At 38.9% G+C, this 13,151-nt stretch overlaps 1 protein-coding gene across 2 annotated transcripts in view; it reads right to left on the bottom strand.

The window, feature by feature from the left end:
- Positions 1-3,127: 3,127 nt before the first annotated feature.
- LOC115474553 (alpha-aspartyl dipeptidase-like) overlaps positions 3,128-13,151 on the bottom strand; it is a 94,761-nt gene continuing 84,737 nt past the window's right edge. Inside the window, exons 7-8 of one of the 2 annotated variants that reach the window (XM_030210062.1) lie at positions 3,748-3,830; positions 3,128-3,304 (exon numbers count right to left, since the gene is read on the bottom strand). In XM_030210062.1, coding sequence (XP_030065922.1) covers positions 3,241-3,304; positions 3,748-3,830 — 147 coding nt within the window. In that variant the 3' untranslated portion in view covers positions 3,128-3,240. Of the gene's footprint in view, positions 3,305-3,747; positions 3,831-11,121; positions 11,201-13,151 lie in introns of those variants that run through there. The other variant, XM_030210063.1, reaches the window with a different exon arrangement.

Below are 13,151 nucleotides of genomic sequence, written 5' to 3'. Positions count from 1 at the left end.
AGGACGGTTGTCTGATTATGCAAGCTGCTAGGAGCAATATTAAAACACAGAAATCACCATGAGATAAACAAGCTGCAATTTTCCAGTTTAAGAAAAAAATGGAAATGCTACCATTTTTTTCCCCATTTTTCAGAGAAGCTTCCCATGGTCTAGTAGCTTACTAATTTTAAATCTCCATTCTCTCGCATAATTTCCTACCTGTCTTACAGTTATAGAAAGAACAAGTGCATATTTTCTGTCATACTTCTATATCATTAGTTCTTCCAAGAAAAATCAGGCTTTGTAACGGTCCTTGTCTAGACTTGTTTAACTTACACATATTTTAAGATATGCAATGCATATTGACTATGTGCTGCTAATGTTGTAAATATATTTCCATGGCCGCCTTATCAGTTTTCTGATCAGAGACATGTAAAGAAAGTATTCTAGATAGAAAATGGTACAAATATAGGTGCCAATGATCAAAAGTAAATGCGGGTGCTAGAGGCCATTGGCGCCCGCATTTTCCAGCGCAGAATGATTACAGGGATCTAGCACAGCAAACAACGAGCGTGCCAGGCCTTAGCAGAGATATCATGCAAATGTAGTCAAGCTCATCTAAATGAGGTCATTTTGTATTCCTCCCCAATGATCAGAAAAGAGCACCCAAAACAAAGGTGCCTTACCACTATAAAAATAACGCCAGGTCCAAGCAGGCGTTAGGGTATTGGAAGAGAGGATTTCCCACGATTCTCATGCTTCTCTCATGAGTCTTTCTGCAGAATCTACCAGCTTTGATTGCTTTTGGAAGCAGAAGGAAGCCGGTGCAAGCCCTTGAGTGCTGGTTGTGAGAAACAGCAGACCAAAACGTGAAGCACACTGGCATTCTTGTCCTGCGTCTAAATTTAAAAGCGGCCATGCTTACAAAAACAAAGTATACATTAAATCTAAATATAAGCATCCAGAAAAAAACATTTTAACACTTATATTTAGGCTGCAGAAAACAGATGCTAATGTGTGCTTCATGTTCGGGTTTTACCAGATGCACACGCACAGGAGCTGAGCTTACTGCCAAACTCCCTAATGCTCAAAGCTATGAGTGCACCTATATTTGCATCTCATTAGCTTTGAGCATTAGGGGGTGTTCTTCTGCGCTGCTCTGGCGCTATTTTTATGGCGCTATTCAGAATAGCACCGGAGTTTTGATCATCTGCCCCATGATGCAGAAATCATATATCTAGAGCTGTAGGGATCAGCATGGCAGCCATATTAGCCATACAAGGACTTGATAGGATAATTTAACTTCTAACATGTAATGGGAAGTGGGACTTGTTTGACTGATGAAAGGCAAGTATGGAAGTTCTTAGTGCTTTTTTAAATCACCTCATATGGTTTTATATTAAAATAATAATCTGTTTTAATTTATAAACAATTTTGAGTTGCGTGCCTGACACATTTGCCATTACATGTCATATCTTGTTCATAGTTGCTGTGTGTGTTAGCATTAATGATGAAAATCTCTTGTGATTCAGTAATTACTTGATTCTTGCTGTCATTTCTTTTTTTCATAAATTTTAAGAATACCTTTTAGGGGACCTAACAGTTAATGCCAGTTCCACTGAGGACACTTATAAAGTACATGTTCCATTTCTGTTTACTGTACTGTTGCAGTTTAAAGAAATACCAGCGGTCAGTTTTGTTGCCTTTAACAATGGCTACCAGACATATGTATAATTCCCTTAACTTATATATGCAATGGATTATGAAATGGGAAGATCACTTTTAAATTGGGGTGAACAGTGATTTTTAGAATTGGGATTCCATATTTCATTGGGTATATGGAAAAGTTGATTGTAAAATAAAATCAAGTATAGTAGAATATTTATTTTAGGTACGAGTAATCCTGGGCTGTAATCAATGAATTGTGCAGCTATATCAGTCAGTACAAGTTACTGTAACTTAACAATGTTTGTAATGGTTTCACAAACTTTCTTAGCAACTGTTATTTCTACTCGCAAAACCAGCAGATTCACTATCATGTGTTGCCAGTATGTGCTAAATTTAATAAACTGAAGCTATAGTATTAAACATTATTTATACGGATAACTACCCTTTTCTTAGAACTCTAATTTATATAATGTGTGCAATTATGTGATTTAAAAAATGATTTTTATACCAAAAATGCCTTCTGAATTTGAGGAAATCCTAGGTGTGATGAGTGTGACTCTCTCTAATTTAACTATTTATCTTTCAAATCAGCTGATATAATGGAGTTGCAGTTAGCCCTTTGTGCAATAAATCTTTTCTTTAATGGTGCTTCCAAGGTTAAAAAAAAAAAGTATGGTTTAATAATTGTTGAATTCTTATCTATAAGTTTAAGTATATGTATATCTGCTGTTTGGTTTTGTTTCTGTACAGCATAATTGACTCTTCAAAAATTGTTTTGCACTTTCATAGGCGCTGCAGATTTGTAAACTGACAGTTCAAAATGCACACTTATTTTGTACAAAATTATTTGCTTTGTATATAAACAAGCAAATCTGCAAATAAATCAAAAATTTGAAATAAAATGAAATATCTTGCTTTTTCCTCATAGTGTGAACAGCGTCTTTTTATATCTGTAACAGTTCTGTATAGATTTTATTTCTGTGGGCTGTGCTGCAGATAACATGAAGTAAAGATTAATAAAAAGGCCTCTAAAACATAACAAAACAAACATAAAACAACAAAAATTATCCACAAATGACCTAGTAATCACATAAAATCATTCCATTAAAATTAAGTATGGTAGATCATTTCTTTACAGACAAAGCCACAAGAACTGTGCAAATTCCACATATGCAGCCTTCCACGTTTTATTAAACAAACTGACCACAGATATGCCTAGACACCTCAATATCCATGCTGCTGTTCCCAGTGCCAGAGCTCTGTAAAACATCTAGTACCTGTTTTGACTGGGTTTTCCTTATAACCACTAGTTCTAGCTCCATCTTCATCTGACAGTGTAATGACTAAGAAACATCAGACCTGTCTTAATAAAAAAAATAAATAAATAATAAGATACTGTAAGGTGTCTTTGTCTGTTTGGGCAGCTGTGGAGTATTCCAAGCAAAGGTTAAATCAATGTGCATTTGAGATAGACTAGAAATTAATACAAGAAAATCTCATTTATTTCTGAGAACTCTTTATTCTTCATCATCAACTAATGTGTTTGTTAACAGTTGATTCCACTGCTGTTCAATTTGAAAGGCATTATGAACCTTAAGCCGTACTTAGAAGAAAACTCAGATCTGATCCAGGCTCATATTCGATCGGTGTTTTACCCCTAAATAAAGGGAAGGAAGCACAAAACAGCTCTTAGAAAGAAGAGAATTTAAATGGGAGTGGGGAGCTGTAAGTTTTTTTTGTTTTTGCTATTGGAATTGCATGCGAGTATCTGAAGGTACTATCTTATTTCTAGGCTCAAGGCCCAAAATGATTTTGCCAAGCCATCTAAGCTGAGTTCTGCTGCTATTCTCACCCTGTCTTTGGGGAGTAGGGGAGAAGTTTAATCAATTTCAGAGGACACCAAATGCTTGTGTGTGTATAACATGAATCTCCCCACTGTTAGAGCAAGTTGACATCAAACAACTACCTCCAGCTCCACTTCATCTGGGGCCTCTCACCCGCTGTAGCACAAAATCTGTTATACAGAAGCTACCTGCTACTAATATCATTCAATGTTTTCCAGAAGAGTTGAGAACATCATATTTAACTGCAATACTCTACCTCAAAAACAAACGGGCTCCTGTTGATCCTACCAAGGTTGATTGGTCGTCTTCTACTAGAAGCATTGACCCTTCACGTAAAGCCTTAAAAAATAAAGTCTGCATTACTCATTCAGCAAGAAAAATAAACATTTTATTAAAGCAGTAATACTTGAAGCTCGCAAAAACTTCAAACATATCTAGTTTGTGGGGATTCTTTTTAATATTTTCATAATGTCTTTCTGCATTACTGTAGGAATACCAAGCTTTCCCAGTTTCTGCCAATTGCACCTCCAGTGTCATGCAGATCCCCTTTTCTTCCATTTTGTAATACATGGAAACTTTGTTTCTTAAAAATGGAGGAGCCCGGCTATAGAGCATGACAGTTCAAAGCATACACTTAAGCTGCATATATTATAACAGAAAATATCACAATGGATAGAGACCAGAAGGCTTATCTTGTCTACCTATTTATTTTCCTGCTGAAGTACCTGAGAAACCACATTTCTTCTGGCCTTATCCTCACTTCCTTGCAAATAAGAATTTTCCATATCCCATGCATTTTTTGAATTCAGAAACAGTTTTTGCTCTCGATTCCTTTTATCCATCACCCTTTATATAAAATGTTTAATGTGAATCCCAATTTTTCTGCTTGTCCAAGACATTGTACAGAAGTGATGTGTAATAGTCAAACAAGTTGAAAAGTGTTCTGAGCATTGCACAAAGGCACATTTTACTGAGTTGGGTGCATGGGGTAAATTTATTTATTTGTTTGTTACATTTGTATCCCACCTTTTCCCACTTATTAGTAGGCTCAAAGTGGCTTACGAATGCGTATGAATATGGGATTGCATAGATAGTAATACGATGGGATAGGTGTTTAGAGTGGGAGTGTGCAGGAATGGTGGGAATCAGCCTCTCTTAGGGGCCAGCCCTATGTTTCAAGTATTAAGACTTGATATACTATACTGCCAATCGAGACAACCATCTCAGCAGTTTCCATTAGATACAACATATAATAGAAAAAAACTACTATTTATTGAAACAATATAACAACAAAGTAAGTGTAGTTATAGAAAGTTAGTAAAATAAATAACAGTAGTAGAAAGAGACTGGAAAGTCATATCTGTCTATTCCAAACCTAGTAGGCTCCATCCTCCCAAATTACCCTACATCTCTTGAGAAAAATAGTGGGTTTTTAAATGCTTGAAATGGCATTTCTAATTGTAAATAATTGGACAAATTATTCCAAAGGTTTGGGCCCACCACATTAGAAATGGAGCTGTGAACTGTGTAGAGACTAATACATCCGAAAGAAGGGAATATGAGACTATTTTGCTGAGAGGACCAAAACTCCCTAAAAGAACAGTGGATTTTCAATCAAGACAAAAAATGGCAAAACTTTGTAATGTGTTTTGTGAACAGTCATAAAACGCCTAGCCACCTGCCTGGGGCAACCCGTGACTACTTAGAGGGTCTATCCTCAGCACAGCTCAGGTCCACCTGCACCTGCCGCTTGTGCTCTACACTAGCACCCTCCTCCCACTGACTGGGTCGCAACTGCCTCTGGGTGAGTCTCCCGCTCTCAAATTATCCCCAGTGATTTCTAGATTACTGGAAGCCACAGTTCCCAGGAAGCACTCACAGACCCAATACACAAACCACCAGGATTCTTAATCCAGACAAGCAGAGGCAATAAACTAAAATGTTTATTGTCTGAAAAATTGAACAGTAAAACAGAAAAAGTGCAATCAGCAGAACAATAACAGGTAACTGAATTATTGATCAATTATAACACTAAACGTTTGTATACTAAGTAAGTAGTACCTGGGAAGATCAGGACATATAACTGTTCACACAGAACCTCAACAAAGAGATCCTACTCTCTTTTCTTCATGGCTAAGACTGGAGCAAAAGCCAGTAACTCCTGGGTAACTTCAAAGTCCAGGCCAATCAGAGCCAGAACAACAACATTTGAAAATAACTGGTTACATCACTGCAGGCACTTCCCCTTTCTCTGTGTTAACTAAGGAGGGAAAGGTCTGCTTTCTGTAACAGCTTTAAGCATAACATGCACCACCTGCTGGCCAAACTAGAGAAATACATTGTAGGAAAATATCAAAATAATTATCACAGGTTTAAAACGCACTGTTCTGCCACATGAACTAATGGTAATATTTTAAACATAATCCTGGGTGGGATTAGCCAACATTTGTCCTGAAGAAATGGGGTTATGTGATACTTTCTTGCTCCAGAAACAAGTTTAACTACTGTATTCTGGATAAATTGAGGTCATCTATTCTCAGTAGGGTGTATTCCCTGGAATAATTAAAATTACCATGTACAAGAGAATGAACTAATAACTGTAATACATCTTTATTGAATAAATGTTTCACTAACAAATTTGCATTAACGAAAAAGCATTTTTTTTGTTAGATGGAAGATATGTGATTTAAAGGTCGGGTCGTTGTCAAGTATCACACCTAAAACTTTCAATGAAGACACAAAAGGTACTGGTGTTCCATCTGTAAGTGCAAGATTAGTAGAAGCTAAGTGCTCTTTCCTCAAAAACAACAAGGTTCTTGATTTATCTGGATTTAATTTCATCAAGTTAGTGGAGAGCCAATCTGGAAACAAAATAAGTTTTATGTTTAAAAGACGACCATGGGATGTGAGGAGAATTTGGGTTGAAAGTGGTAAGGGTCTGAATATCATCTGCATAAACAGTTACCCTCAGCTGTCTTCAGCACCAGCCTTGCTATATTACTCTCAGGATTACCCCTGCAAAGATGGACACGATCAGAACAAGAACTGGATGATTTTATTGAATGGTTAAACACCTTAGATACCAATATAAAATGTACTAAATCAGCAAGTAGAGAAGCAATTGAGTTTCTGGACATGGTCGTTTATAAAGAGGGCACTGATCTGAGTACTTCATTATATAGGAAGCCAGTGAGTCGAAATACCCTCCTTCAGTTTGGAAGATTTCACCCATTTCAATTAAAATATAGCCTCCCAGTAAGTCAATTCCTACGAATAAGAAGAGTATGTTCGTCTCTGAGTGATTTTAAAAGTAGAGCCAAAGAGCTTGGACAGAGGTTTGAAGCAAGGGGGTATCCAAAATCTGCTATTAAAAAAGCTTATTTAAGGGCACGTTTTGCCTAGCGTCCACTCCTGTTAAATGATTGTAAGAAAGAGAGATATGAGGGTCTCACATGTGTTCTCCCTTATACGGAGGTTAGCCAGAAGATAGTACGAATAATGATGCATTGGCATATAGTTCAGCTATATCTGTGCTTTCAAGAATTTCCAATGATATCCTATACTAGAGAAAACACATAGCCTACAAAACTACCTCAACAATCCACATAGTTATTAAATTTCACCTCTATCCTACCTAACACCTTCCGTCTATCCTCCCTTACCTAACCTTCAAACATCAATAATTGTAACTGTTATCATGAAATGATTCTGTGTTTCTTCCCTTACCTAATCTTTAAACATTAAGCACTGTACCTGTTATCATGAAATGATTATGTCATAACCACACTCTGTAAGCAACATTGAGCCTGCAAATAGGTGGGAAAATGTGGGATACAAATGCAATAAATAATAATAAATAAATAAATAAATAAATAATAAAACGATAGGAGAAAGATTGGCAGGGAACAAGTTCACATTACCCAGAAATAAAGAAAACAAGGGGGAGCACCAGATGTGTGACAGATGTCAGTGGTGTAGGTTTACCATTATGGGATCCCAGTGGGTGGTACCAGGCATTGAAAACATTTTGAAAGCCAGAGAGATTACAAATTGCGAGACCAGAAATACTATATATGCAATACAATGTCCATGCAATTTAGTATATATAGGGAGAAGTAGTCGACCAATTAAGATACGACTAACTGAACATTAAATCTAGGATCACCACGAAGAATACTCAGGCCCCTCTAGTAGAACATTGGATTGAGAAAAATCATAATGTAGAAGATATAAGATGGAGGGTGTTGGAACATATACAACAAGGCAGTGAAGGTGGTTCATTAAATAAATTGTTAAATTTTAGGGAGCAATGGTATATATATACTTTTAGAACAGTTGTACCAACGGGTTTAAATGCCGAATTAGAATGGGCGTCATTAATGTAAATGAGATCTCCTACCATCCAATGAGAGCCAAGGGGAGGAAAAGAGACGTCATGACAGGAACCGTTTAAATGAATTTATTAGAATGCCGTCACCATCTTTGCAGGAGTAATCCCGAGAGTAATATAGCAAGGCTGGCGCTGAAGACAGCTGAGGGTAACTGTAAAATTTATTAAGAATAGAAGGACAAAATGTTTGTCATGCTGTACGGGGAGTTAACACGACTCATACACAATGAATTGAGACGATTTTTCTTTTTAATTCTTAGGGGAAGTCTTTGACACAGCCTATTGAATAGGGGAAACATGCATGTCAGACAAGTTTAAACCCCCAGTCTGACTACCTATAAAGATAAGTACTTAAGAGATTAAAGCATACTGAAAAAGAATAGTAAGTAAGAATATAGCTTCATAAAAAGCCGATGAAGAGGTGGGTGCTAATAGCATTGCCATTGAAAAATATCTTTTGGCAATGAGCACCGCTGAGGCAAAAGCTAGAGAAATGTACAAATGGTAATTAAGTCTGAAAAGAATAAGAGGGAGAGCAAATGTGTGTGTGTGTGTGTATATATATATATATATATATATATATATATATATATATATATATCTCGCAGTGCCCTCTCTCATAGGGCCCAGACTCCGATGAGCCGGCTGTATCTGCCACGTGGTGGACTCATTCTCACCACCAGGCCCCATCACAAAATTACTAAAGTCCTCCACCACTTTAACACAGTCACGAAACTCTGCAGTCTCAGGAATACCTTTAAATCGGAGGTTATTCCTCCTAGACCGGTTCTCAAGCTCTTCCAGCTGATCATTTACCTCCTGCAGAGCCTCTGCCTGCTTAGCACCGGTTCCTTTCACTGAAGACAACTCCTCACGGATCTCCTCCACCGATTCCTTCACTGTCGCTACTCGCGTGCCCAGCTCACCCAGCGCACGTTCCTGCACGCCCGCGCTTTCTTCCTCTGACTCCGATTGCACCGCTGCCATGTTCCTGCTCTCCTCCGCCTCGCCTACAGAACCAGCTCCCGCTTTCTCCTGCTTGCGTGCCGAAAAGCGGAACTTCTCTAAACTTTTTCTAGGCTGCATCTACTCTCCTTCCCGATATTTTCACAGCACTTAGGAGGCTAAGAACGGCGATATTTACAGCCATGTTTTTATTTATTTATTGCATTTGTATCCCACATTTTCCCACCTTTTTGCAGGCTCAATGTGGCTTACAATGTATTGTTCTTGGTGGATAATAGATTAGAAAATAGACAGTTAGTGTTACATAGAGACCGTGAATAACATAACAGAAAATTAAGCAAGCAGATATATGAAAAAGTAGTTCTGATTGTAGGCAGGATGGAGATGCGTTACAATTACACTTGTTGATCTTTGTAGTATGCCTTATTGAAGAGGTGGGTCTTCAGAGATTTACGAAAGTTAGTTCATAGATAGTTTTTAAATTGCGTGGTAATGCTTTCCTTAACTCTGTACTCAGGTAAGAAAAGTTTGACACATGCATTAGTTTGTATTTTAGACCTTTGCAACTGGGGAAGTGAAGATTAAGGAACGTGCGGGATGATCTTTTAGCGTTCCTGGGTGGTAAGTCTACCAGGTCGGACATGTAGGCTGGGGCATCTCCGTGAATGATTTTATGAACTAAGGTACAAATCTTGAACGCGATACGTTCTTTAAGTGGAAGCCAGTGTAACTTTTCCCTTAGGGGTTTTGCGCTTTCATATTTTGTTTTTCCGAATACGAGTCTGGCTGTGGTGTTCTGAGCGGTTTGAAGTTTCTTGATGATTTGCTGTTTACAGCCAGCGTATAGTGCATTGCAGTAATCTAGGTGACTAAGCACTATTGACTGTACTAGGTTGCAAAAAATGGTCCTTGGGAAGAAAGGTCTTACTCTTTTTAATTTCCACATTAAATGGAACATCTTCTTGGTTGTATTTTTCACGTGATTTTCAAGTGTAAGGTGTCGATCAATGGTAACTCCAAGAATTTTCAGGGTGTCTGAGACGGGAAGGGATAGGTTTGGAGTGTTTATGGTGGTAAATTTGTTCGTGTTGTGTTGTGAGGTAAGTATAAGGCATTGTGTTTTTTCTGCATTGAGTTTCAATTGAAAAGCATCCGCCCATAAATGCATGATATGGAAACTTTGGTTAATGTCGTTGGTAATTTCCTTTAAATCTTGTTTAAACACAATGTAGATCGTTACATCATCTGCGTATATGTGTGGATTAAGGTTTTGGTTAGATAATAATTTGGCCAAGGGTATCATAAAGGCCCTGCTTTTTAGCCCCACAATGAGTCTTTGCACATGACCATGCATCCCTCACAGGCTGCCTCTGGGTCCCTCCTTTCTCATTCTTCGGGTCAGTTTGCCATATCTTCACTAGCGGGAAACTTGCCAAACTCCTGACTTCAGTGCACTGCAGGCCCTTCCATTCTTCAGGTGTCAATCCCAGCCTCCTCACCATCCTGCTGCTTCTTCCACTGCTAGCTCCTCTATTCTTTAGGGAGTGGATCTTGGCCTACCTGCAGCTCCTGCTCTTGTGTTCCTCTATATTTTATTTGTTTAATTCCTTATATACCACCTCTATCTTCACAACATATCCATGGTGTGAATTGACTCTTCACAAAAATCTTTCTTGCTTTCTGAAAGAATGGCCAAAAATGTTTCTATAGATTATATGAGTGAAAAAAATTAATGGGTTTACTTTGGTATATATAAGTAAACCTTGTTAAGATTCAATGAAAGGTGTAGTACTGCTACTTTCAACTCCATTCTGTAACTATCTGACAAGTTAAAAATGTGTGTCTCTCTCTCTTCTCTCTCTTTCCCTGAAAGATTTTCTTCATTGACACTGTATTTATGGTTGAATTATCTGGCAGTTTCTGATTAAATATGTTTGGCTTAAGCATGGCATAAATACAGGACTGTACAAATATTCAGTGCTTTCTGACTCTAGTGACACCATTTTATTCAGCACTGTTTGGCTCATACATCACAATCTGTCAAAAGCAGAGGGGGGATGTATAGTATAATAATGATATTCACCCTTACTCATTCCATGAACCACTTTAGCAGGGAGCTGAGTTGCTAAAAGTCACAATTACTGTACATTACCTTCCTTGAAGTGAATTACTACTTCTATTCTCAGTGTAGCTGAAGCCATGGGTTTAATCACACTGATATATAGACAGACAGTACAGTAATAAAAATGATCTGATCAATACTAAGTCTACTAACCTTTGCAGCTTTTTTTTTTAATTGTTCTAGTGTTGATAGTCATGTGAAAAAGATCAGGTCATCCTGGGACTGTTCTAACTGAAGATGAAATGCAGGAAGAGTGATACAATATACTCTTGAGGGCACCAGGCCCATGCAATGAAAGTAACAAGGGCAGCACCTCTAACTTGATAGGGAAATTATTTAAAATAAAAGATATCTCATTAAATCATAGTGCGCTAAGGATATAATTAAAAGTACTTCTGTAGATATGCCTCAGTAAACATCATCAAATATATAGAAAAAATACCCAGCGCAATCTTCTTAATTCAATCATATGGCAGTAATTATTATATAAATGTACTTAATATTGCATTTATATGTACATATAGGACCTCAGTTAACTCGCAGGAAGATTGTGAAAAATTACAAGAGGACCTTACGAGACTGGGGGACTGGGCGTCTAAATGGCAGATGACGTTTAATGTGAGCAAGTGCAAAGTGATGCATGCAGTAAAGAAATTATAGCTACGTCATGCAAGGTTCCACGTTAGGAGTCACGGACCAAGAAAGGGATCTAGGTGTTGTTGTTGATACGTTGAAACCTTCTGCTCAGCGTGCTGTGGTGGCTAAGAAAGCAAATAGAATGTTAGGTATTATTAGGAAAGGAATGGAAAACAAAAATGAGGATGTTATAATGCCTTTGTATCGCTCCATAGTGTGACCGCACCTCAAATATTGTGTTCAATTCTGGTTGCTGCATCTCAAAAAAGATATAGTGGAATTAGAAAAGATGCAGAGAAGGGCGACAAATATGATAAAGGGGATGGGACCGACTTCCCTTTGAGGGAAGGTTAAAGCGGCTGGGGCTCTTCAGCTTGGAGAAAAGGCGGCTGAGGGGAAATATGATAGAGGTCTATAAAATAATGAGTGGGGGGGGTCCCATGATGCTTCGGGGCTGAGAGGACGCTCGGGCACCTCGCTCCGTCGGCGAAGCTTAAATTATCTACTTAAAAAGCCCGATTCCCGACCCCATTAAGGTGAAAGGTGGATCGCTATACGGAGAAAGAAGGGCAGCATCGAAGGAAGGAGTTTGAGGCCAAAAAGAAGGGCCGTGAAGGGCTATGCCGGCGAAAACGCCACGGCCCCAAAGAGAACGCACGCAGGTCTCTCCACCTAAGATGGCGACCGCATCCACTTCGGCCACATCCGTCCCAGCAGCGATGGCAACCGTAGTCACACTGCAAGACGAAGCTATACGGGAACTGACCAAACAGCTGACAGCAGTGCTGGACAATAGACTTTCCAAGCTGCAGGCGTCAGTGGATAATATAAATGAAAGTCTGGAAAGGCAAGCAACGCAGTTGCAGCAAGCAGAGGAGCGGATTGGCAGGCAAGAAGACCGATCGGACACGCTTGATCGGAGACTGGCTGAGGTGGAGGAGTTGGCGAAAAATCTCTCCCAACAAACGGATGATCTGGAGAACCGCAGCAGACGCAGCAATATACGAATCATTGGTCTGCCGGAGACAGTTAAAGACCAGGATCTAAGAGACTTTGTTATTAGATGGCTCCCAGGGCACCTTAAATTGGAACATCTGCAAGGCCAAGTTCGTGTGGAGCGAATGCACCGCGTAGGCGCGGTAAAGGAAGCGGACCGCCGCCCGAGGCCAGTGTTAGCAAAATACTGGATTAATCTGAGAAAGAACAAATAATGCAAGCATATAGAAAGGGCTCCGGGCGGCGGATTATGAAGGTACAAGAGTCTTACTATTCCAAGATTATTCGGCAAAGGTCTCCAAACAGAGAAGAAGGATGGGGCAGCAGTGCAAGGTACTCTTTGATAAGGGGAATTCGATTTGCACTGCTGTACCCCGCGAGGGTTCGAATCACCCATGATAATAAACACTGTTCTTTGCGGATCATCACGAGCTTAAAACTTTGTGGAAAAACTTTAGAAAGTCCTTTTGATAACATAAGCGGATGAGAAAGCAAAGACAGGAAAAATGGACAATGTGTAAGTAGGAAACCAAAGACATTAATGGCAAGC

The sequence above is a fragment of the Microcaecilia unicolor genome, chromosome 7 (assembly GCF_901765095.1).
Source record: "Microcaecilia unicolor chromosome 7, aMicUni1.1, whole genome shotgun sequence".
Lineage (NCBI taxonomy): Eukaryota > Metazoa > Chordata > Amphibia > Gymnophiona > Siphonopidae > Microcaecilia > Microcaecilia unicolor.
Note: the sequence above shows the minus strand (reverse complement) of the source record. Positions and strands in the feature narration are given on the sequence as shown.